The sequence below is a fragment of the Paroedura picta genome, chromosome 13 (assembly GCF_049243985.1).
Source record: "Paroedura picta isolate Pp20150507F chromosome 13, Ppicta_v3.0, whole genome shotgun sequence".
NCBI classification, from domain to species: domain Eukaryota; kingdom Metazoa; phylum Chordata; class Lepidosauria; order Squamata; family Gekkonidae; genus Paroedura; species Paroedura picta.
The window spans coordinates 14,741,838-14,767,359 of NC_135381.1; the positions used below are offsets into that span (position 1 = coordinate 14,741,838).

Sequence of the window (25,522 nt, forward strand, 5' to 3'; positions counted from 1 at the left end):
ATGGAGAAAAATGTTTGTAGTTACATACCTGGAAAATTGCTCTGCAATTTCTGGAATGCACATTCAGCAATTTGGGATCCCTTAGGGGCCTTTACCTGCAGCATGAAATATAACAGGTACAAAGTACTGAGAGGCATAGAAGCTGCTGTCTACCTTGGGGAGTAGTATAGAGATAAATGAGAAGAATTAAGGAGTGTAAACAGCAGAAGATCTGTGTAGTCAAAAGGGAAATGAAATGGAGGCCTGAGTTTATGTCATCTGTCCGTGTATGTAAGTGTAAAACCTGGCAATGAATTTAGTATTTTACAAATCACATCTTTCTAGTATCTAAAAACAATCATGAAGTTCAATGGTTCTTAATGTTGATTCTACTAACTCCCACCAACTATGTAGCATTGCGTGCAACAAGTAAAAAAAGAATTCGATCATATAAACAGCACTCCAGCCAAGATTTTATTTATATAGTTATGTTGTCATGTTTATGATACAAGGGAGACACAATTTCTCCACAATGTGCCAAGTTTAATTCAAGCCAAATCAGTGCTTTTTAGGGAACCTAGTTGTTCCTCGGCTTTGTTCTTGTTTCCCGCTCTGTTGTGTTCTTTCTGGAAGGTCATTGCATGTGCTAACAATTCCATCCTAAGAAAGTCTACGCAGAAGCCTACTCAAGTCTAGGAAACTGATACAAGAGAAGAATCGATTCATTTGAACTCTGGTGCTGGAGAAGGCTTCTTCGGGTTCCATGGACAGCAAAAGTCCCAAATAAGGAATTACTACAGCACATCAAGTCTGATCGATCACTGGTAGGCAAAATCAGGAAACTCTGGCTAACTTACTTTGGCCAAATCATGCGTTCCAACTCAATGGAGAAAGCAATTATGCTAGGATTGGTCAGTGGGGAAAGGAAGCCAGGCCGACAAAGAGCACGGTGATTGGACATGATCAAGATGGACACTGGCTAGAATATTGCACAGCTGAGGGAGGTGGTGCAGGATCAGGAATTGTGGCAACAACTTTGCCATGGGATTACCAAGAGTTGGACACAACAGAATGCTTGACAACAACAAAAACAACTCCTAGGAAGGTGTTCTAAAGATTGCACCAATAGGCTCATGGACTGTTTTTTTTTTTAGTTCTTTGCCTCAACTGTGTGTGTGCGCGTGTGTATGCATGATTTCTATTTGCCACATGGCACTTGTTTTGAAGAGCTTGTGTGAGAATAAGATCTTGTTTCTGATGTTTTGTTAGGCCAGCTGCTTCAGGAAACTATTCTAGTTTGCTTCCACGTTGCCACCTCAGAACCTTGCTAATCCGTGTGAGTCAGAAGTGCTGAGGACACCAAGGCTCATTCTTTTGTTACAGAACTTTTCTCCATTCTCTTCCAGCCCAGCTACAAACAGCATCTGGTGAACAAAAATCCTGGCTGTACAAATGGCCCATGTTGGCCTTGGGATTGTAAACAGCAAAGAACTTGGTCCCCTGCATTTCTCTCTTTCAGAGGAAAATTGGGATCCGTTTTGAGATAGGGGCTATTTTTATCTGCATAACACATGCCCACAGATGTGGTTGCCAGGTGACCGACAGCAAGGGCCAGCCCTCCTAGCACCTGCATGGCTGTGGGTGATGGGTGTAGTCCCTAAATTCTCCACGCTGGCTGAGGAAGGGGAAGGGATCGCTTAGGAAATGGAAGAGGATTCAGGGAAGGGGTCAGTTTCACTTTGCACTAAGTTCTCTTGCTGCTCATTATCTTCAGAATCTGATACAGAGGGGAAACTGACCTAGTCAATGCTGTGCACCAGCATTTTATATTAAATCTCCAGAGGCTACTGGGGTGAAGGGCGGCAGCAACCAGGGCTACTCATTCACGCTTGAACCCGAACCTTCCCCAGAATCATTTCCCCAAGCCACATTTTTATTATTGGCATTCATGCTGAATAACTTTTACCTATTTTTAGCTGAAATGCAAAGTAAAATTGGGAGATAAATCTGGATGCAAAGGTGAGCTGAAATTTGCAGATTTTGTTTTGGGAGATTCTAGACCCAGTTAGGTTTTTTCAGCAGGTCTCACCAAATTCCCTTCCTCACTGCAGTTCCCACCTCACATGGATTTTGCCCCTGCAGGTCCCATGATTCCAAGCATAGTCTTTTTGGTAATGAAAGGGGGGGACACCCTCCTTCCCGTTTCAGGACTGGGAAAGCCGGCTGGATCTAGCCTCTGTTAGTAACATAGACGGAAGTGTGCAGGAACTAGCACGCTGAGCTATTATTCCCTATCTGCACCAGGGTCCCATCTGTCTAGTGTTTTAGGCTGCTCCTGTTCTTTGTGCTGAGCTGTTGCATTCCTTCTGAAATCTCTGTTGTGTTCCAAAGTGCTGACTTTTAAGAAACGTCTCATGCAAGCCATGAGAGGCCACTTTCCATTTTTATATATCTGCTTGTGCATTAGCTGTGAAGGTAAAAATAACTGCTGCTAGCTGCGTTTTCATGGTTAAAAAGCAAGGAAAGAAAAAGAATGGTTCAATTTTGCTTCTGCCCATTGCATCCTTATATTATTTGCCATTTTCAATGAATTATGAATTATGGAAACAAAAGAATTGCTACCCTGGCCTGTCTTATTTATGGCTTCCATTACAATCAAGGATCTGTCTTCACAATACAAACGGGGAGATCAGGCTATTAAATGTGGAGGCTAGTTTGCGTTTAATATTCATAGCTATTAAAATGATATAAAACAATGTGAAGGGTTCTTCTTTAGGTACATAACTAATACTCATACATCCCATTGTTGGATATCAGAAGACGGGAAAGTACAGGAACCAGCTGAAAGCCAGTGTAGTATAATGGTTAGAGCAGCCTTTTTCAATCTTTTGATCATAGAATAACCCAAAATAGTCTTCAGGCTTCAAGTCACCTGGGAAGTAAGGTCAGCTGGCCACACCTCCCTTCCACACACCTGGAAGTCACATGTTTGCAGTGTGCATGGTATCAGTAATATCATCACTCATAACATAAAAATTCTTGTTAAATAAGAAGTTAGTTTTGCTTTTGTGTGTGCAGGACCCTGTCTGAGCAAAACAAGGAAGCATTAATCTCAGCTGTCATAAAGCCCACCGTATAATGCAACGCGGCGTGGTTTGGAGATCACTTGTAACATGAATGTCTTTGCGGGATTATTCCAAGCTACTGTGTAATCTTAAAAGTATCTCCTCCATGACCATAATATTTATTGTCATGCCCGTGAACAGTCAAAGCTCTACACCCATACTGCATAACCAATCTTTTATATTTGCTATTAACTGACACATGTAACACGGTTTAGGATTGCACAATGAGCATGCAAAAATGGTAAAATCATATATATGCATGCATATGAAAAACGGAACTCATGAGTATAATCCATATTTTGTGCTTGCGGAAATTGGCCTTTGTGCTCCCTCTGTCTCCTCTGCAACAGGCTCATCAACACCCATGGGTCAAATTGTAGTTAATTTAAAGTCAGCAACAGTGTCAATCTCATTGCTTGCAATTTTCAGGGTGGCCAGTTATAATTAAAATAACTGTGTTTGATTTGAGCTTGTTGTTCCAGGAGGTCAAAGACATGCCTAGAATATCAAATGAGCTAGGAATGCCGCTTGAAATTTAGGATTGGATCCAGACTAAATTGGAGATTTCTTAACTTTTTTTACCATTGAGAAACCTCTGAAACAATCTTCAGCTTCGAGAAATTCCAGAAGTGACACAATTGTGCCAAATATGGGTGGGAAGCATAGCTGTAGACACGCCCACCTAAGGCCCCTCCCCTTCCCCCCCTCTCTAGGTCCATCATTGGCCATTTTGAAAGGGGGGATGTCGACATGACCATATATGATCATATCACCCAATAAATATATACTAAATTTTAAAAGCATATTAAAAATTAATTAACTCCCGCCCATTCGAGAAGCCCTTCCAGGGCCATCAAGAAACCCCAGGGTTTCACCTGCTTTAGATCATCCCTCTTCCACTATAGACTTTTCCCTACATTTCATTCTTTAGTGTCCACTAACCTCCTTTAGCAGCATTTCATGGAGATAAGTCGGTTGCAGGGGAGAGGTATTCTGTTGACCAATTATTTATTTCTTATACAACTCTTAATTCCAGGCTGGACTTCATTTGTCTCTCATAGCTATGGAAGCCACATGGATGTAGTAGGATGCTTCTGTACTTGGTACACCTGTATACTCTGGTTTCTCTTCAGATATACAGTATGATTGTACAGTATCTGTACATGCTCATAGGTATGAGTATGGAAAATAAAGGGTTTGCTTAAGCATGACCTTTAGCCACTGCCGGCTCTTTCTTGAGTGTGTGGATGAACTGGAAGTCACTGTGCTGATGCGTGAGTCTGTGTAGAAGTATTCAGCAGGGCTGGGAGCCAACTGTTGTCCTTTTTTGCATGGTCCCAGGAGTCCAGAGCCTTTAGCCAGAATGGTGGGAGAGGAATCAATGGTACATTGGCAGTTCTTGACTGAATGATCTTCCTTGTGTCTGTACCACACTTTCTGGGACAAAGATGCATCTCAATCACACTCGTGAGCCAGCAGACTGAAGATGCCTCTCAAAGAAGCTTAGGGCTGGTAGCTTGTCATCCATTTGTACACAAGGGATTTAATAGCGTCACGAGCCCAAAAATAGCTGCCTGGTTTCCAGTGAGGTAGGCAGTCCCCATGGCAACTGGTTAATTTGTGGTGCCCTATGAATCAAAAACTGAAATATGGTACCTTTTAAGTTTAGCCACGAAATGCATGTTAAATGCACACAAAATCCCTACACCTTGCTTCTTGCGTTTAAATTTACTGATAACGAATAGGGTATATGCACACCGCTGTCAACAATTCATTTTGCAGCACAGTTCTGTATCTGGTGCTAGGTTCCCCATAGTTTTTAATTTTCACTTGTAAATGCACAAGCGTGGGCCTTCCCAACGGGAACTATTGCTAGCTTTTTCTGAAGTTCCATCTGGACATTTGGGCTTTAAAAAGTCAGGCTTAGCTGATGCTTAGGTGTGCCAAGAGTGTTGGAGAGACAGCGGACTCCTGGAACCCTCCTGCCCGTAGAATTGAAGATGTGTTGTGGAGAGGCAGTGGTGTGTCCATTATTTCTGCTGATGAAAACATGACAAACTGGGAGTCCTTTGAACAGAGGTGGTCAGGACACTCCACAGCCTGAGTGCTACAAATAAAAGAGCTCTGTTTATTTCACCCCAGAGATATTTGTTTTCCATAGAAATTTGAATAAGAAAATTTTCTGATTTATAGTTAAACTAGGGGCAAAGCCCGTTGTATCCAAGAACACAATGGGCGCTAGAGCTTGGCAGTGGGAAGAGGAAGGGGAGGAGTTGTCCAGTCTGTAAGGGCATGGGGTTGAATGTTGAGGCCTACTGCACAGGGTTGTTGTGCAGCTGAAAGAGAAGACAAAAAAAACAGTTTCATCTGCAGAATAATGCTGTGCAGTGGCCTCCAACCTGCAGAGAGTAGCAAAGAAGAAAGTCACGTGGCTTGGCTGTGTCTAACCCCTGGCCAGAGCAGTATTTTAAGTGAAAAGGGGCTTTTCTGTGGCCTCCCTGTCAGGCAACTGTTTGGCAGAAGGGGAAAGTCCCCCCCCCCTCAAAAGAAATGCCCTCAGTCTCCCTTGCGTTGCTCTCTGAAGGAAAATGCCTCCCTCCCCTCAGTCAGGGGCTGTCGGAGGCTCCTTCGCAGCAGGCCTGAAGGGGGGGGGAGGGGGAGCACTCTGCAGCCTCCTGCCAGCTCTGTCAGGGTTCTGAGGCAATTTGCAGTTGGACATGACAGTTAGGACAGCCTTGGGGCGAAAAGGGCTGGCGCAGGCTGTCCAAGCCTCTGTTCTCACCCCCCTTGGCAGCCCTACTGACCTCCTCTCCCTTTGGTGGTCAGGAGCAGACTGGCAGCCAGTTCTCCAGATTGCCCCTGGCTGGATGGAATTTTGGTCTGTCCTGGTGAGGGGCCAATAGGAAGGCGCGAGTCCAGGGCCATGGGACCAATTGTTGCCCTTCCTCATCACGGACTGAGCCCACCCCAACACCCCTTACTGTTTTATTAAGAGGGAAAAGATAAGTCATAAATAATTTATCTGGGCACAACCACTAAATCCTAGAGAAGAAGCAAGGTCCTGCCTGGAATTAAGGGTTGTATCAGAACTAAATGCTTTGTCAACAGAATGAAACTTTCCTGATTTTTTCCTGCAGTTATCTCCATGAAATATTGCAAGTGGGGAATAGTGACTCTGAAGTATGGAATGAGGGAGAAATACAAGAACTACATGTTCACAAGGTTGGCAAAACTGAAATAATGTTAGTAAAAAACATGTTAGACAAATAAACCATGTTTAAGCCCCACCATAGACAAGCAAAGGGTTTGTCAGGGCTTCGTAACCTACCTTGTCTAACATGTTTGGATATAACAAAACAAAATCAGAGTCCAGTGGCACCTTTAAGAACAACAAAGATTTATTCAAGGCGTGAGCTTTCGAGTGCAAGCACTCTTCCTCAGACTAAGAACTAACCATCTTGACAGCGGGAATATATAAGCAAAAGTTAATCCTGTTACATTAGTAAACTGTGTCACAACACCCAAATGCAACCATATGATAATTCTTTGCTAAAACAGGCCTCGGAGGGAAGTGGAAGGAGGAGGGGGTGGTATGGGGTGGGGGATGGAAGACGATTGGCTGGCTGCTGGACAGGGAAGCCAATTGGAGGAGGAGGCACTCAGGGTCGGGACAGCCAACCTGAGTGGGTCTTAACCGCTGAGTGGCACTTTAGCCATGAGACGAGACAGGCTCGTCCTCTAAGGCTTTACCAGAAATAGTAAGTGGAACTTAATATATGCATATGCTTTGCATGTTGGTATTCCTTTCTCTTTCCAAAATTTAGTGAACAATTTAGTGCAATTATACAGAAAAATGTTCTAGATGTCTTTGGGATAGAAACTATATCGTTCAATTGTTAAAAGTTCAGGAGAGCGAATAAGTTAATACTGTGTCTCCTTTGCCCACATATTTGTCACCCTTTCCCAAAACATTGTAGCTCTAACTCACTCAATCACATATGAAGAAAATCCACGAGGGTTATATCCCCAAACCAGCAATGGGTCTTAGTACCTTTATAAATATAAGCTAATCTAATAGTGAAAGGTACCATCGATATAACATTTCAATTACATTTTCTCCCAAACCCAAACAACTTGGGGGGGAAAAAATGAATCCAAACAAGAACTCCCAGACCTGAATTTTTGTCCAGTGGTCCTTTTAGTTCTGTAAACTACCTTGAGTCTCAACAAGGAAGGCGATCGGTAAAAGGAAGTAACTAAACAAAGGGACGTTTTTCAGTGCCATTTCTTCTTATGGGGCTGGGACAAGCTGCCTTTCCCGCTCCTTCCGTATTCCTTTGCAAGTCACCTACTAATGAGCCCAAGAGCTCTGGTATCGGCATTAGGTAGCTCAGTGTTCCTGTGAGCGGCAGCTATTATGTAAGCCTCTTTATTAAGAGGGCATTGTCCTGGTTTGAACCGCCCTAGGCTGAGCAGAGTGGCATCAATCTCTCATTGCCACTGCCTGGCCCCGGTGCCGCGTGAGGCAGACACTCCTCTCCTTGAGGCAGCTAATTATGTCAGCGGCGTCGGCAATAGCGGGACAGAAGATGTAAATGGCACAGCACGATATGGAGAAGTTTGGGCACCGGGGGGTCAGTTTCTCAGTTAACGCAATGCTTTCTCTTTCAGAGTCATCGGTGAAGCTGCGCTAACTGTCTCATAGGGCTGTTAGTTTCTGAGACTTTTCCTAGGGACATGTCTCTTTGGGATAGGTAAGGCGATGAGCTCTACATACTGCTTCGAACCCCAATGCCTAGGCTTCTGATTTCGGTTATGTGTTTGTTCCTCTTTGCCTGCGAAGGCGCATAGCTGTAGTTCTGTCCCTAAATGGTGGGTATAGATGTGATTGTATGACAGTAAAGGAGACGTACCGTAATTCGGAAAGTGTACAGTTTTAATCTGTCAACTTCTGAGTTACACAGAACGCATTGTAGGTTTGTGGTGCTGCAGAGTTTAGTTTTGGCAAGTCAGAGCTGCATGTATTTTAATTTCTGCCAGGTTTCTTACTTGCTTGCGTTATGGATGGATTCTCGTGACATCAGCGTAGGGTCAATTAAGCTACAACAGAGTAGCACGGTCAAAACTACTTGCCGAATGCCATGGGCGAATAGTCTAAAACGGCTCTGTGGTCTTCTAGTGTCAGAGATTCTCCACAATAGTGATAAGTGCGTGCTGTTTTAGTCCCCCATCTTGATTTGGAATGGTTCTGCTAAAAGAATCCCCCCCCCTGTATTATGAAGGCATGCTATTGGCAAGCCTGTTGCGATGCTGTGGCCCTCCTGCTCCCTCTTTCCCCAAACCTTTTTTTGACTATGATGGTGACAACAGAGATGTTCCACTAGGGAAGAATACAGGCAGCGGTACTGGTAAAAACTACCATTCTTGCAGAGAAAGAGGCACCTGTTGTTTGCACAGATGTCCAAAGAAAAGTCTGATCTACTAAAAATCTTCTAGAAATCCAGGACAGAAAATGTTATTCTTGTTTGGCTTTCTGGTGGTGTTACTTAATGATCTGTTTTTTGCCATCTGAGTTGGCACCAGAGTACCAGGACTAATGATTTATTTATTTATTGCAGCGGGAATGTCAGTCTCTTTAATTGGAACTTTTCTCTCTTTTTTTTGGAGAACACCTGTTCCCTACCAGCCATTGCTGCCTAACGAAGCTTAGGACTTCTGAAGCTTGTTTCATCTCTTCTTTTCTGGTTCTCTCCATCCCTTGGAAGCTCATATGTCGGCTCCCCGGACTTCTTTCCTGCGAAGCTGTGGATCTATCTTTTAGCTTTATCCATTTCAAGGCAAACCTGTACAAGGGTGCTTTTTGCAAATGCCAAATAAGGGATGCCGGTGCCAAATAGGAGGCTTCCCTGCAAACCTCCCCCCCCCCCCGGTTGATGAACTATGTAATTTAACTGAGACTGTTGGTAGCCAGGTTGGTGCTCAGAAAAAGTCCGGACACAAAAGCAATGTGATGCTTTTTAATCAAAACGACAATGTGCAAGCTTTCAGGTTTCTCAGAGCTCTTCATCAAGCTTGATGTTCAACATAAAAAACAAAAAGAGGGAAGAGGGGTGATTGATGTTTCAGGGCATGATGGTTTATAGCATTTCATAAACCCAGCCTGCAGTTTATGGCATTTTAAAACAGAATACAAGCGCTGTTGTCATTACCGGATTCCATAGTGTTGCAATCAGACTATGTTTCAGAATATCTCAAGAAGAAGAAAAGGGAATCAAAGGACCACACTAGCTTTGAGATGAAAAGCTATAGCTAATCAGCTATGTGAGCTATAGAATATGTGATTTAAATATATAGCATGAATAATACATCATACGGTGTAGTGGTTAGAGGGTTGGGCTAGGATCTGGGATACCCAGGTTCAAACCCCACTCTGCCATGCAAGTTTTCTGGGTGACCTTGTACCAGTCATATATCGTTAGCTTAACCTGCATTATAGGGAAGTTGTGAGGATAGAACAGAGGAGATGAGAACTATTTTAAGTCTCTTTGGGTTCTCTAGTGGGCAGAAAGGCAGGATATTAACAATAAATAAATAAATAGAAAGAGGTACGTACATAACTGAACAGAAACTGTACGTACAATTGAAAGAAGCGGTCATTGACAGAGACAAATGGAGAAAACTTTCCTATAGAATCGCCGAGGGTTGGACATGACTGAATGGATAACGTCATCATCACATAGAATCATAGAATCATAGAGTTGGAAGGGGCCATACAGGCCATCTAGTCCAACCCCTTGCTCAATGCAGGATCAGCCCTAAGCATCCTAAAGCATCCAAGAAAAGTGTGTATCCAACCTGTGCTTGAAGACTGCCAGTTACATACATACATAAGTAATTACATACATAAGTAATATGATGGTAGATGGTAAAGAAGGAGTGTTGCAAACAGCTGTCTTGGTATTCTAATGGGGGCAGTGCCCTTAGCGTCTTTAGCATCGGGGCGGGGGGGAGGCAGACGGATTAAGGCCACTGGGACTTTTTGCAATTCATACTGACTATCCAAAATCCCTTCCAAATGATTGATTTTGGGGTTTTTTGCTGTTTCGTTTGGGATGTGTGTCTGGCGCAGAGGCCAGGGAGAGCTGCAGCTATTCGTCTTCTCAGCTTGCTTGTCTTTCTCTCATTAAAAGAAGCCCTGCACAGCTCGGTCTAGCCCCTTCCCTTCCAGGAGCTTGTGCCATCTCCTTAGTCTTGTCAGTGGTTGCTGAAGGTTGTTTTGTGGACATCGTCGTAGCTCAGCTGGTAATACACCTTGGTGGCAGCCGATTGCTGGAGCCTCAGACTGGCTACCTTTCCAGAAACCTTTTCAAGGTTGCTGTTTGTGCTCTGTGGCTTATTAGACTGGGATTAGGTGTCTATCTGTCTGCCTGCCTGCCCTTTCCTCCACACCCTGCATCTGCGGGTTCATTTCACCTCCTGGCTTCGATTACTTCAGAACCTTGGCATCAGCCTTCTTGTCCTCTGTGTGCAGAGAGGCATGGTTGATTGACTTTGCTATCTTCAGCACACACGTGGTATCATGGAGTTGTGTTTTGCATTTGAAGACAGACAAACATTCCGCATCCTGCTATCTCATTGGAGTGTGGATTCAGTGCTTCTGTTGTCATGGTGGCTTCTCCATTATGATGAAGGCATTAAACTGGTTGAAATGCAGTGCAGGATTGGCCAAACTGTGGCTTCCCAGATGTCTGTGGACTACAATTGCCATGAGCCCCTGCCAACTGGTACATGGATTACAATTACCACGGTGCCTCTCTACAAAGAGAAGGAGAACATGAGCTAGACCAGTGGTGGCCAAACTGTGGCTCTCCAGATGTCCATGGACTACAGTTACCATGAGCCTCTGCCAGCTGATGAATGGACTATAGTTATCATGTGCCCCTGCCAGCTCTAGAAAGAAGGGAAAACATGAGCTAGACCAGGGTTGGCAGAACTTTGGCTCTCCAGATGTCCATGGATTACAATTACCATGCTGGCAGGGGCTCATGGTAATTGTAGTCCATGGACATCTGGAGAGCCAGTTTGGATTTTCTGTTGTCCGTTGTTTTGGAGATGTGGGATTGAGACACTTTAAATATCCTACTGGTCCAATAAAATATATTTCATGAGAAGACAATACATGTGTACAGTTTAACTCAAATCTCAGCAATGCTAAAACATTATTGAAAGAAAGAAAACCAGAGCTGGGTTGTAAGCCTGACGTTCCCCACTCCCAGGTTCAGGATATGCTTTAAGCTTGCATTTAACCTCAAAACTGACTAATTATAAATTTCACTTCCTATTATGGTCAGGGCTATGGCTTATTAATAAAGCACATATTTTTCTATAAAAGTTCAGGCTTCAGTGTCTGGGATTTCCAGGAAGAGAAGCTGGCAGATAGCTTGGAGAATCACTCTCCGCTAATAATACTAGTCTGTGCAGGCCAAAGATCTGACTCAGGCTTCATATATTTCATGTCAGGATCCCCAGCTAATCGGAATGCTTGTTCCTACAGGCCAATCAGAGAGAAGGACCTTGCATCCAATCAGGAGGAGCCTAGGTCTTTGTCTCAGTGAAGGTGTTCTACAGCATTCCATGGGATGTAACGTTTCCAGTATATTGGTGCGGCTTCTCGGCAACTGCCCTTGTGTAGGGCAACAGAGGATCTGTGTGGTTAGCCCCATGGTTTCAGATAATGAAAAACCCCGTCCTAAACTATCATGTTTTCGTTCTTTCCAAGGTAACGGAGGATGAGGGGCTCACTGTTGTTGGCTGAATGCTTTCTCTCTTGGCCAAGTTGGAAGGCCCAGAATAAGTTTGGGGGCAGGCGTGGGGATTGGAATTAAGCAGATATCTGACAAAAGGCAGGCTGATAGATGGTTGTGACACCCGCCTTCTCCATGAGTAACTGGAGAATTTGCTGGCAGGGGCTGCATTTGCTGGCAGGGGCTCATGGGAACTGTAGTGCATGAACATCTGGAGGACCACAGGTTGACTACCCCTGCCCTAAACTACTGAGCTACACAAATATCTATGTAGAATTAATGTAATATTGATGCCGTGACCACATCCCTGTTGTTTCCCTCATATTTGCAGGTGATGTGCAAATTCTCTCAATGTGTTTGTTTGGGAAACAATAAATACCCAGCAGGTGTTTAGGTTTCTGGATAGGTCAGTAGAACTGAGCAAATAACCTGCATCTAGTCTGAACGTCTGGGCAGAGATGCTGTCCTCTAGCTCTATATGCCTCTCTTAGTAAAGGTCACACTGCTCCCGGCTGCAGGGTGTGTGTGTGTGTGGGGAGGGTTGAGCTCCTGATTTAGCTTCCATCAGTGCTTGAGAGGTTATGACCGCTTAGCCTTATTGTCCTGAGGTTTTACTGTGTTACCTACCAATAGCACTAAGCTATTATGAAATCCATGGTAATTTCCTTCTTCAGTTTCTTGACCCAATTCCAAAGCAGGAAGAAAGGGTTCTAGAACATTAGTAAGCCCATGCTTACTCTTGAAACTCCTTATAAATGTGCTAGTTTCATTTTTTTGTAATTGCTGAGACAGTCAAAGGACAACCTTTTTGCAAGGTGAGTAGAAGAGAACCATCTTGGTACTATTTTGTAGGTCTGCAGCCTACCACTTGCTAGATTCTCACACCTTGAACTTCTGTTCACCAGAGAATGTTGACTAGACATGAGTTCCTTTCCACACCTTTGTTTTCCTCCATTCAGTAGCTCTCCAAGTTTGGACTGACCCTGGAACCTTCCACCTGCAAAACATGTGCTCTCCATTTTAACTACAGAGGCAGAGCATTGCCCACAGAAGTGGCTGTGGGTCAATTGTTGGCAGAATCCTGCAACCGTGGGTTTGAACCAGGAAAATCTCTGTTGTCTAGAAAGGGCTGTAGGGATTGCTCATAGTGGGAGATGGTGCATAAACCACCAGCAGAGAAAGTTGCATTTGAAAAGGTTTAGCTGCTGGCTTTTAAATTTGTGAAGGGAGAGTAGCCACTCCCCTCTCGCACTTCTCTTTTCCGTAGTCTTTGGTGTATCCTGAAACCAGCTTTGCACCCAGCACTGTGTAACCCAGTTTCATCTGCAACGCATCTTGAATTCCATTGTGAAATCAGACAAGCTGCTGTCTGGAGGATCCCCGCATCAGGGCCTGCCTTAAAACACGTTGTTCTCCCCTTCTCCCATTTTTGTTCTGAACATCCTTCCTGATTAAAAGTTCTCAGGAAATCAGAAGCATTTGTGATAATCTGGTTGGTCTGAATAAAATATCTGCCAGCGTTATTATTTTTACACATTCTTTGATGCTTGGAAGTATAAGTCTCCTTTCTCCACAATTGGGGATGGTGGGTGGCAATAGGGAACATTATAGGGTCCCAGTATAGGTCCCTTTTGGGGTCCCCCAGGGGAGCCATATGCTCCCCTATGCTATTCATTATTTGTATGCATCTCCTCATCCAGCTGATCTGGAGTTTGGGGCTAAGCTGTCATCAATACGCTGTTGACACCGAGCTATTTCTGTTAATCGACGTCCATCCATCAACCCCCTAGAAATCCAAGCCATGGTGGATTGGCTGAAGCGGAATCGGATGAAGTAGAATCCAGCCAAGATGCAGGTCCTCTGGCTGGGCCAGCATACAGAGAGACAGGCGATACAATTCCCAGTCTTTGAAAGGCTGTAGTTAATGCCAGGGTCTTCCATTAAGAGAAGGATGTGATTTTGGATCCCTCCTTCTCAATGGAGGCCCAGATCACGAAAACAGCCCTCCTGGCATTTTCCCACCTACATCAGGTGAGGCAGTTTGCACCTTACCTCTCGGAGCCAGACCTAGCCAGAGTGATCCATGCGATGGTCACCTCTAGATTAGACTTCTGCAACTCCCTCTACTCAGGGCTGCCTTTCAGACTGCTCTGGAGACTCCAGCTAGTCCAAAATGTAGCAGCCCAAATCCTGACAGGGACTCAGTGGAAGGCACGAAGAACACCAGTGCTCTCCCAGCAGCATTGGCTCCAGACTGAAGACCGAATCAGGTTCAAGGTGCTGGTATTAACCTTTAAACCCCTAAATGGTCTGGAATCAGCATACCTGCAGGACCATATTTTCCCATCTAATCTCCCAGGGGCATTAAGCTCTTTGGATCAAACCTGCTCAGGATTCCTTACCCAAAAGCACTGAAACTTTCCCTGACTCCAGTCTGGTGGAAGGTGCTCCCAAAGGAGATCAGGGCCTCCTCAGGGCCTGTAAGATAGAGCTATTCCACCAGGCGTATGGTCAAGACCCAAAATGACAACCACAAAAGACGTTGGCCTCACCACTGGGGAGGAGGTGAGAGATGGAAATATCCGTTCCTGACACCAAAAAAACCCCTCTGGACTTTTATTTGGGGGCATTAGTTAAACAAATAATGCTTTAACTTTTTTATGATTCTATGATGTTTTAGAGCAGGGGTAGTCAACCTGTGGTCCTCCAGATGTTCATGGACTACAATTCCCATGAGCCCCTGCCAGCAAATGCTGGCAGGGGCTCATGGGAATTGTAGTCCATGAACATCTGGAGGACCACAGGTTGACTACCCCTGTTTTAGAGTGTTGTTACGCACCCTGAGTGACATGGATGGGCGTGTTAAAAATAATTTTTTATTATGCCATATTTATGCTTAATTATCTTCAGCAAGGTTTACACGGTAGGCAACGTCTGCAGAGGGGGAGAAAAGTCCTCTCAAACTTTGAACAGCGGGAATTGCTTAGGAGAAAATCAAACGGGATATGTGCGTTTGTGTGTGTATGTGTGTGTGCGTGCCGCGAATGGCCAGGAGAATTTTCACTGATGTGATTCCTCACTTCACTTTTTTTTTTCCTTTGCACAAACCATCGCTGTGTTTTTAATACAGTCCGGCTAGTAACCATGGCAACCAATTTTGCCTCTTCCTCCCCTCCCCGCCGTTCCCCCCTCTACAGATGACTCCGGCGATGAGGACCCAGCCTCTCAGTCTGACAAGAGTGAACTGCACAGCACTCTGAAAAACCTCTCGAGTAAGCTGGAGGATCTCAGCACCTGCAACGACCTCATCGCGAAGCACGGGGCAGCCCTCCAGAGGTCCCTGAGCGAGTTGGAGAACCTGAAGCTGCCCGCCGAAAGCGGGGAGAAGATCAAAGCCGTCAACGAGCGAGCCACCCTCTTCAGGATCACCTCCAATGCTATGATCAATGTAAGTGGGCCACAGCTGCACAGAGTGGGTGCTGGCGGTCCCTCTGACCAGATTGGGTGTTAATGCATCTAGGATCGCTGCGGCCAGTCCGTAGCCACAGCGGGGCGAGTGTGCAAGGGAATATGTGTGCGCCAAGGTATCTTTTTTTCCCCCAGCTGGGAGGTGGAGTGTGTTTTGTGCTGCTGCTTCATTTAGAGCAGGGGTGGGCAAACTGTGGCTCTCCAGATGTCCATGGACTACAAGTCCCATGAGCCCCTGCCAGCATTTGCTGGCAGGGGCTCGTGGGACTTGTAGTCCATGGACATCTGGAGGGCCACAGTTTGCCCACCCCTGATTCAGAGCGTGCATTGGCCTTATGGATGAAGTGCTTCAGATTTTGCTGTTTGATGGATCAGGGTTCAAACCCCGGAGTTTAGATCTGCCTCCCTCCCGATGTTGCCTGAGTTTGAATTCCTGGGTTCAGATCTCGCCCAGTGTTCTTACCGAGTCGCGTTGGACAAGCACTAAATTAGGAGTTAAGTTTAGCGGTGAAACGGGAATAGTAACAGCACGCCCCCCCGGAGCTGCCGCTGCTATTGTTGGTTTGGAGCGGCTAAAATTGACTGTAGCTGCTGCGGCGGCGGTGAATGAGCGAGTGGCCGTGGTGAGAAGTCGGAGCAGGCTGGTGAAAAAAGAGCCACCGAATGGGTATGAATTTTTAAAGGGCTTCCTAAGAAAACATTGTCGCTTTGAGAGCCGTCTGTCGGCGCCTCCCCTTTAATTCTGAGCTCACCTTTTCCACCAAAGGGCTCTCAGTGCCTGTTGCCAGATACTTACCTTTGTGAGGAGCTGCCAACCTCAAAACTGGAGGCCCGAGTTGAGCTTCCCAACTCCCTGCATCACTCTAACTGCTGACCAAAAGAAGAATTTGGCACAGTTCAAGCCATGATGCTAACATAGACCAGCCTGCTGCCTGTGTCCCTTCTGTTACACCTGTTGCCTGTCCTCTGTGGCTGGCTGGCCCTTGGCTGGACCTCCCGTGTGGCTGGATCTTGCTGGCCCTTGGAGCTGGGCACATCCAGACTCCTTAAATTTGCTTCTCATCTGTCTTCTTCCTTGCGCTGTGTCTCTGGCCTCCTCCTGTGCTTTCATTCTTCTCTTCCTCATAGCGTCCTTCAGTGCTTTCCCGCAAACCAAGACGCTATTCAAGTCTGTTGCTTCACTCAGCTCAGGAGTTGTGAGAGGCTGCATGGAGTCTAGGTAGAATTGTGTGTGTCTGCTGCATCTCCAGGGAGCAAGGCAAAAAGATTGCCTGCTCTTGGAAGGCTTGCCACAGACTCAAAGGGACAGGCTCACGGCCTGTGATTTGAATGGTCCTTCATTACCACCCTGACACATTCTGAGGCAAGCCAAATCTTTAGCAACTACTGAAGGGGCCTCTGTGTCTGTGTTTTCAAGGTATTGGAACAACTGACTTCAGTTATTGTGTTGCATCAAGGCACAGAGAGGTTAGGCTTCACCAGACGGTCCCACCTGCAGGTCTGTTTTACAACCTCAGTTGGACTTGCTCTTTTATTATTTTTTTTCAGTCATGTTCATGTCCTTTTGATATGAAATTCTTCGTTTTCTGGGCTTTAATAATAGATCAGCTGAACTTTATCAGATTGCGCCTTGAAAATACCCAAGTCTGACCTGGTAAATTTGGCCTCTGTCAATGATGGTTTTGCAAGTATTTTTGTTACAGCTTGGAGACCGGGAGGAGAACAGATCTGGTATCAAAGGTGTCAGAAGAAGAAGAAGAGCTGTTTTTTGGTAGCCTGTTTTTTATTACTTGAAGGAGTCTTAAAGCAGTTTACAATCATCTTCCCTTTTTCTCCCCTCAACAGAGTAGATGAGGTAGGTGAGGCTGAGAGAGCTCTGTGAGAACTGTGACTGGAGTCTTAAAGCAGTTATAATCACCTTCCCTTTCTCTCCCCTCAACAGGGTAGGTGAGGCTGAGAGAGCTCTGTGAGAACTGTGACACACCCAGCTGACTGCATGTGGAGGAGGAGAGGGGACTCAAACCCAGTTCTCCAGATTAGAGTCTATCGCTCTTAACCTCTACAACAAGTTGGCTCTCCTACCTTGTCCTTTTTTAAATGCATAGATTCAGCGTGATCTTGTTAATGGATGCCAACAGGGTCCTCGGGGATGTGAGAGCCACTGCTTGTGCTCTTGATCAATTTAAAATCATTCCAGGAAAAGATAATGAAACCTCATTTTCATTTTACTGACCAGGGGTTTTTCAGACTGTTGTATAAGAAACCCTTATTGGTTACAGGCAGGCTTCCAATTTACCCTTCTTGGGGTAGATTAGAGATTCCCAACCAGGGGTCCATGGATCCTGGGGGTCTGTGGGAGTTCTGAAGGGGGTCCGCAGGAACTCTGAAGTGGCGTGGTATGGTAGGTGGTGGGTGGGTCTATCTGGGCTGTCTTCTCAGCTCCTGTTCTTTTTTCCAGCCTGCACGAGGCAGAACTGCCACAGTAATAGTAAAGGGAGGAGGAGGGAGCAAAAGAAGGACTAAGGGCACAGCAGTGATGTCACTTCCAGGGGCGTGACAGCAGATATCGCCAGCTGACATCACTTCTGGGGCTCCTCGAGATCTGAAAAATTATTTCAGGGGCTCCTCCACAGTCGAAAGGTTGAAAAAGGTTGGGGTAGATAATCGGGCTTGTAGTAGTGAAGCAGCCCTAGGGGGTTCTGAAATGCCGTATCCACACCTGATTTGTTTTTCTCTGGTTTCAGGCCTAGGCTTGGAATAGAGACAGTTTTGGTTGCAGTGGTGAATGATTTACATTCAAGAGGGGCAAGGGACTGGCATCCTTGTTGATACTGCTGGATTTATTAGAGGCCTTTGAGACAAACTGACCTTTCCGTTTTTATTCATTGGTTGGAACACGTAGTTGGAATTGGAGGGCTAGTTTTGGATCTTTTTCGTCTGATCAGCTGCAGAGAGTATCTTCAGCGGGGGGGGGGGCAGAATCTGTGCTTTGGGATCTGCCCTGTGAAGTATCTCAAGGGTTCATTTTATCACCTGTGCTGTTCTCTTGTTTGGTTCTGAGTTACATTTGGGATGTTGGGTTATAGCACTTAAAGCTCTTTGTGGACTCACTGTCCTCTGTCTGATGGACCTTTTCTCTCTGTACATGCCCATGTACCACTTCCAGTCCTCTGGTTGACACCACTTGGTCACCCCTCTGCTGACGTCCACCACAGCCCGTTCTTTCTCAGTAGTGCCTCCTGTTTTACGGAATTGACCTTTTGAGGGGGAGCGGACCCTTGGAGGCTTTTAGGGCGCACCACAAGACCATTTTATTTGCTTGAGCATTTAATTGTGTTTGAACAATAGCCACGTTCTGGGATTTTGCGGACTGAATTTTACTGTTCTTTTAGTTACGAATTAAAGGCAGAATTACCTGGAAAATGTAAGGCAGGTAAAAATATTTGTTGCCATGCTCTCTACTCTGATAACCCACTGCTCCAATTGTGGGCTTTCTCAGTAGTCCCTGTTAAGTTACTTGGCTTCAAATTGGTCCTGAGGGTCAAAGACTAAACAGCCATTGTAGTAACCCAAACAGAATACAGCGTATTTCTGGAGTACACGCAGTCTCGCTATCCTTAGAGCCCCATTTCCCGCATATGAGTAATAGAGAGTTCACAGAAGCTCCAGCAGACGCAGAGCTGACTAATTTTATGAATGGAGACCCCTCCCCTTCCAGAAAAAGCACCTGCCTCTGCTGTTTTCAGTACCAGAGTAGACTTCTCTTTGTTTCCTGCTTTCACATTTGCGGGATCTTTGTCCATAAACCTTACACAAACATGTCCAGTTCCATATAATCTACCCGCCCATCGCGCCCACCCCCAAATCCTTTCTATATCATGCTTAAAACAACAAAGAATTATGTTTCCTGAAATAGAATAGCGATAGAAATGAGATCATAATCTTGTCTTGTGTTTCCGCGTCCCCATTGAATTTAAGATCTAAATAAGGAAAAGAGTAAGCCCTGCAGGCAGAAATGGGCAGACGGTACAGGGATGGAAATGGCAATATGGTGTGGGGGTGGTGTAGGAGGGGCATCCTGATTCAACGGAACTAATTAAACGGGTAAATAGAAGTGTTGCACGGAATATTCCGACAAGCAGCGGAAAAGACCCTTTAAATGATTTAGTAGATGAGGCTAGAGGAGACATCACTAGAATGCAGCATAGAAAACACATCCTGGTGTTAAAAAGGAATGCTGTAGTCCCCCTGCAGCTATTCATATTTTCTGTCCCCTAGCCAGGCTCCAAAATCAGATGTAGGCTTCTAGTGTGTGTGTGTGGGGGGGCAAGCAGGGAATCAATGGGAATGGGAGGGGCTGAAGTATGGGAGGGGCTGAGCTTCCACCCAATTCTGCTTTTCTGTTTGCAGCTTTGGAACAAGCATATGGCAGAGTAAATGCCAAGGTGTGGCATTACAGAATCCTTGGAATGGGTCCAATAGAGGATCTGGGCAATCTCTCCATGAAGATCTGCACTGATGCAAGGGCTCCCACCTTGCCAAGCAGCTCTCTGGGGCCCTTTCTGCACTCATGGATGTTTTATGCTGATCCTGAATAGTGCAGGGGGTTGACCAGTACAGCCCCTTCCAACTCCATGATTCTGTGTTTACTTTTGATTATCGGAGAATTTGAGCTGGTTTTCCTTTCATTTGTATCCTGTGCCTGCACTGTGCACCTTATTTTTATATCCAATTTTCTGTTGGCAATCATGGTGTATGCGTTCTGCACCCCAATGAAAAAAGATGAATAAGGTCATGGCACAGTGGTTTTTTTCTCTTTTCTTTTTTGTGCCGCATGGTTGGTCTTTCCTTATCAGTCAGCTTCAGCCAGGGCATGTTTTTGAAACTGTAAGTAGACTGCTCTGGATCAGACCAGTAAGGATGGCAGAAGTTTTGAAATCCGTGTACTCAAGGAGTGCTTTGGGGAACATATTTTCCCCCCACAGGTGCTAGGATTGACCGGATCTGAACACCTCCATGTCCTTAGCAGGAAGGGCTCAGCGCCTCTCCCCTGCCTGCTCACAGCCTCTCCAAAAACACTGGACGAGTGACTGCAGCGGGGCAAGAAGTTACCATTACCATCTGGCTGGAGAATCCCTTCAGTCCAGCAGTTGGGAAGTAGGGTGGGAGTCAGGGAGCTGCTGCAGCCTCCACATCCTGGCTCAGCTTCCTTGCTGGTGCAGCCTTTTTTTCAGCGGGAAAGAAATGCTGAGTTCCGTGTAAACATCACAACACGAACATATCGTCTTTGTGAAGTAGGGAAAGAAGGAGGAAGAATAAATTGGGACAGGCTATCAAGGCTTCCTGGGTGAGGGCACCAGAGGACTTTCTTCTGTCTTACCGTGCATCTAAGATCCAAATTAACACAAACTTCAGCAGAAAAAGAGAGCAAAAAGATTGTTAAAGGATTCAAGTGAACTGTAGCCGAGTATCTGAAAGCTGTTTAAGAGAGAAAAAGCTTTCTCACACACACAACTAGCACAATGAAGAAGAAGAGTTGATTCTTATATGCCGCTTTTCTCTATTCGAAGGAGTCTCAAAATGGCTTACAGTCACCTTCCCTTTCCTCTCCCCACAACAGACACCCTGTGAGGTGGGTGAGGCTGAGGGAGCCCTGATATTACTGCTCGGACAGAACCACTTTATCAGGGCCGTGGGGAGCCCAAGGTCACCCATCTGGCTGCATGTGGGGGAGCGGGGAATCAAACCCGGCTCGCCAGATTAGAAGCCTGCGCTTCTAACCACTACACCAATGCCAAGTAGGAAGGCAAATAACACCTCACCATCTGCCCCAAAGGAACAACTCTGCATCAATGGCAGGTTTAACAATAGCACAAAGAAGAGCTGATTTTTTGTGCCCCACTTTTTACTGCCCGAAGGAATCTCAAAAAAGCTCAAAATTGCCTACCCTTCCTCTCCTCACAACAGACACTCTTTGAAGTAGGTGAGGCTGAAAGAGTTCTGAGAACTGTGATTGACCCGAGGTCCCCAGCTGGCTGCATGTGGAGGAAGAGTGGGGAATCAAATCCGGTTCTCCAGAATAGAGGCTGTCCTCCTGGAGCTTGCTTTCTGGAGCCACCATCCAGACCTGCTTCCCAACTGCAGGACTGGAGGATTCTACAGACAGACAGTGGTGGGGGCAGTCCGGCACGTCTCACCTGGCTTCAGCTCCTCATCTGGCCATGTCTGATGAACCCCTAGTTCCTGATTCGTGATTTCCATCTTCTTTGAGGTTGCTTTAGTTCTTTATGCTCCTGGATCTCCTGCTGAGTTGTGACACCTCCCTGGGTCCTCTCAGCAGTCCCCGTCCCATCTCCTCCTTGCACTTCAAAAGCTAATCCCGCAGTCCTTCCCTTATCTCCTCGCCCAAGGCTAGCCTCCCGGGCAGCGCAGCCCAAACAACAGATGTAAGGATGGGTGTTTTTTTTTAGCACCTTCCAGATCAGAGAGCAATATTGACTTTTTCCGTGTGAATCTCTGTTCTGCCAAAATGCTACCTCTATGTCCCCCCTCCCCAAGCCAAGGTATGTATTCTATGAAGCCCCCTTCCCGGCGTTTCCATCAAGATTCCTGTCTAAGATGTGCTGATTCCTGTCCTGATTCTCCCAATAAAGACTTTTACTTAAAGCTTCAACCTGAAGCCCAAGAGTGATATCTGTTGCATGATTCTCCTGGGTCTCAACTGTTTGGTTCCTGACATCATGGCAGACTGCTGGTATGGAGTTCTGTCTCGCCTCCACAGCAAAGCAACCTGGACCTGTCTCCTGTTCTGTGGGCCTGTGTGGGTGTACATTGTTGGAGGCACTGCAGGTGGGCAGGTGAGAGATGCCAAGCCCTTTCTGCTTGGGCCATGGAGGCACTTTGCTCCAGTCAGCCCCAAAACTTGTGTTTCCCGAAGCACTCCTTGGGCACACCAATTTCAAAACTTCCACTAACATCACTGGTTCAATTCATGAAACTGTTGCAACCACTGAGTGAATTCTCATTCATGCCCCCTCCTCCCAGATGAAAATCCTAGAATAGTAGCACAGGTGTTACTAATTTTTAACCCTAAAAAAACACTTTTATGTAAAGATTAACAGCATCCATCCTGCACTATTTTTGGGAGGGGGTACATTAATGATGAAATAATAGGTCTATAGAATTCACCTGAGCTTGTATGAAAAGGTAGAAAGAAAACTTTAAATGGCTGCCAGTACTGAACTAAACTTAACTCTGAAGCAAGATGGCTACCTGACAATAAACACAGCTGGAAGAGTCTCTCCTTACAGTTTCAAAAAACACGCTCTGCTTGAAACTGAACAATAAGGAGAGATGTACCACACTTCACAATGTCGACAGTGGAGCAGTGACCTCAGGGGGGCATGTAAGGGGGAATGAGAAAATCCAGTGGACTCATTATGCTTAATTACCTTTTCCCCTGGGAGTGAAGCAAGGGGGGGAACAACCCCAATAGCCTGTTCAAAAAAAACCTGTAGAAATAGAAAGCAGAAAACAAACTGAGCGCTGGAGGGAGCAAACTACATGCAGAAGGAAAAAGAAAGCCTGATGCAGATCCATAGCGAAAGGGAGGTGAGATGCAGAACAGAAAAAAACTGACAGAAATGCATAATGAAAGGAAAACACCAGTGCACAAAAGGCCTAGGTTTGTGCACAGTACACCGACAGAAATCCAGAACCTTGGACAGTTCCCTGGGGCTGACATTTTTAAGACTTAGATTTTGAGCCAGCACTGCAGTTTTATCCCTCAGGCTCTGTCTCTGACCTCTCTCGCCAAGCTATGTACCTTCAAAGCACTTTGATGACCTCCAGGAACATTTTCAGATGCTTTGTCTCTGTCAGTATGACAACATCCTACCTAATGCAGGTACTCGCTCCCTACAGAGCTGTGGCATGCCTAGTTCCATGGAGGTTGTCTCTCAGGTGCTGATTCTCTGATCCAAAGTCACTATGTATGGAGTCTCACCTTTTGGGTGGTTCAAGCCTGGGAGTAGAGTTCTGCTCTATAAGCATCTGCTTCTCATCTTTAGTGTCTGTGCTCTTCCTGGTATGACTTGTGACAGATAAATGTGCAGTTCTCCCCTTCATGCCAGCCCTCACTCCAGGAAGATGCTCTGGTCTGAAAGAAGGGAGAGGCTCTCTGTGCATCTTGATGACCTTACAGTAATGAACGTGAAGACTTAAAGAGAACTGAGCTGCCTTTTTACACCCCACTTTTTACTATCTGAAAGAGTCTCAAAGGAGCTTACAATCGCTTGCCCTTACTCTCCCCACTCTCCCCACTGTGAGATAGGTGAGCCTGCGAGATCTCTGAGGGAACTGTCTGCTGGCTCTAGAAGCTGGGATCTTCTCACAAATTCTTGCTTCCTTCCTGTCCGCTCTAAATATAGTTCACCAGTGCTCATATCAGTAAATCAGTTGCTTTCATGCCTGTGGATCTTAAGGCTGAAAGAGGGAGCTGTGGCCTAATGGAATGTTCCTTTCCTGGTGCTGTTATGTGGCTCTCATTCAGTGACTCATCAGCATTCATCTTCAATAAAGTGGTCCTTGAAGCTCATCTGCTATTACTTGCATTGAGGGATTTGGTGTACTTCCAGAGTTCTTTATTGCATGGTAAAAATCCTCTCAAATCCCACAGACAGAAATCTGCTGTTGGCAGTTCGGCATTTTGAGAATCTTGGCCTTGGCTTAAAAGCTGCCTTCTAGTCCTCATGGCAGTGAAGAAGCTTGATAACAAGAACAGCCAGTTTGGTGTAGTGGTTAGGAGTGCGGACTTCTAATCTGGCAAACCGGGTTCGATTCTGCACTCCCCCACATGCAGCCAGCTGGGTGACCTTGGGCTCGCCACAGCACTGATAAAATTATTCTGACCAAGCAGTAATATCAGGGCTCTCTCAGCCTCACTCACCTCACAGGGTGTCTGTTGTGGGGAGAGGAAAGGGAAGGCAAATGTATGCCGCTTTGAACCTCCTTTAGGTAGAGAAAAGCGGCATATAAGAACCAACTCTTCTTCTTCTAATTCATTGAGCACAGACGGGAGACCCTGGAGATTGTAGGATTTAGGCAATACTACCTTAGCATTCTGGAGATCTGGATTCTGTTCCCCAACCTAATCCTCATCTCTGTGCCTTTGTATCATTCCAAATCTGAAAGCCTTTCATCTTTGTAAGAAAAATAAATATCGCACAGTATACTTTTATATGTTTTGGGGCCATAGCTCTGTAGTTTCATATTTGACTTCTTTAATGAAAGTTGGTGCAAAGTACTGTTTTACATATTTCAATAAATTGCACTAGGGCTTCCCATTTGAATGTTCTATTTCTATTATTAGTTTGTATGTAAATTCTACAACTTCTTTCTGGGTCATCTCTGTTTAATATTGTTCCTCTGGAGCTTTGCCCGTGAGAAAGCGGAAATCATGGTTCTGGGTGTGGGTGAGTCTCCTGCATCTGCTGAAATGGAAATCCGTGTCAAAAATGCTTTTACACAAAATGCAGACTCCTGTCCCTTTTGTGCCACTGTTAAATTTCACTGCTGCTTCCATATTTAAAGAAACATTGATTAATTGATCACATATTATAATAATTTGCTTTTCAGCATGCCTTGCCTCCCTTGGAGAGTCTTTACATTTGCTATTCTAGAATTTGTGAAGCGCGCACAAGCTCAGCACAGGCAAATGAGGGAAGAATCCTCAGTACTCTTGCAGTAAAACAGGATATGGCTCATTTGAGCCCTAGGGAAGTGACCCAGAGGAATTGCAAACACCCAAAAGCATGTCCAACAGCTAATGGGAGAAAATGCTGAGGTAGCCTTGTTACGTTTGCATGAACGCTGCTGCTGGCCATTCATGGCTTTTATTGGAACGGCAATGGGGAGTCAGCAGTTTCTAATGATAGATAAAGGGCTGCTAAAGATGGGCGTGGAAGCACAGACAATTAGAACCGTTGCTTGTTTAAACAACAGTCTCTGGTGCGCTTGAATACAGCTGATTGTATTTTGGTTGGTGAGCTAATGGTCTGTGAGCCTCACAGTGTGCCTAATAGAACATAAGACTGATTGCTTCTGCCCCTTCCCCCTTGAGTTAAGAACCCCAGTAACTGGGAAGGA

General features: G+C 45.6%; 1 protein-coding gene across 7 annotated transcripts in view; it reads left to right on the top strand.

Moving 5' to 3' along the window:
• OSBP2 (oxysterol binding protein 2) overlaps positions 1-25,522 on the top strand; it is a 124,476-nt gene that overhangs the window by 60,113 nt on the left and 38,841 nt on the right. For 6 of the 7 annotated variants that reach the window (XM_077308935.1, XM_077308936.1, XM_077308939.1 and 3 more), the window contains one exon: positions 15,106-15,356. In XM_077308935.1, the coding sequence (XP_077165050.1) occupies positions 15,106-15,356 (251 nt within the window). Of the gene's footprint in view, positions 1-11,715; positions 11,884-15,105; positions 15,357-25,522 lie in introns of those variants that run through there. The other variant, XM_077308937.1, reaches the window with a different exon arrangement.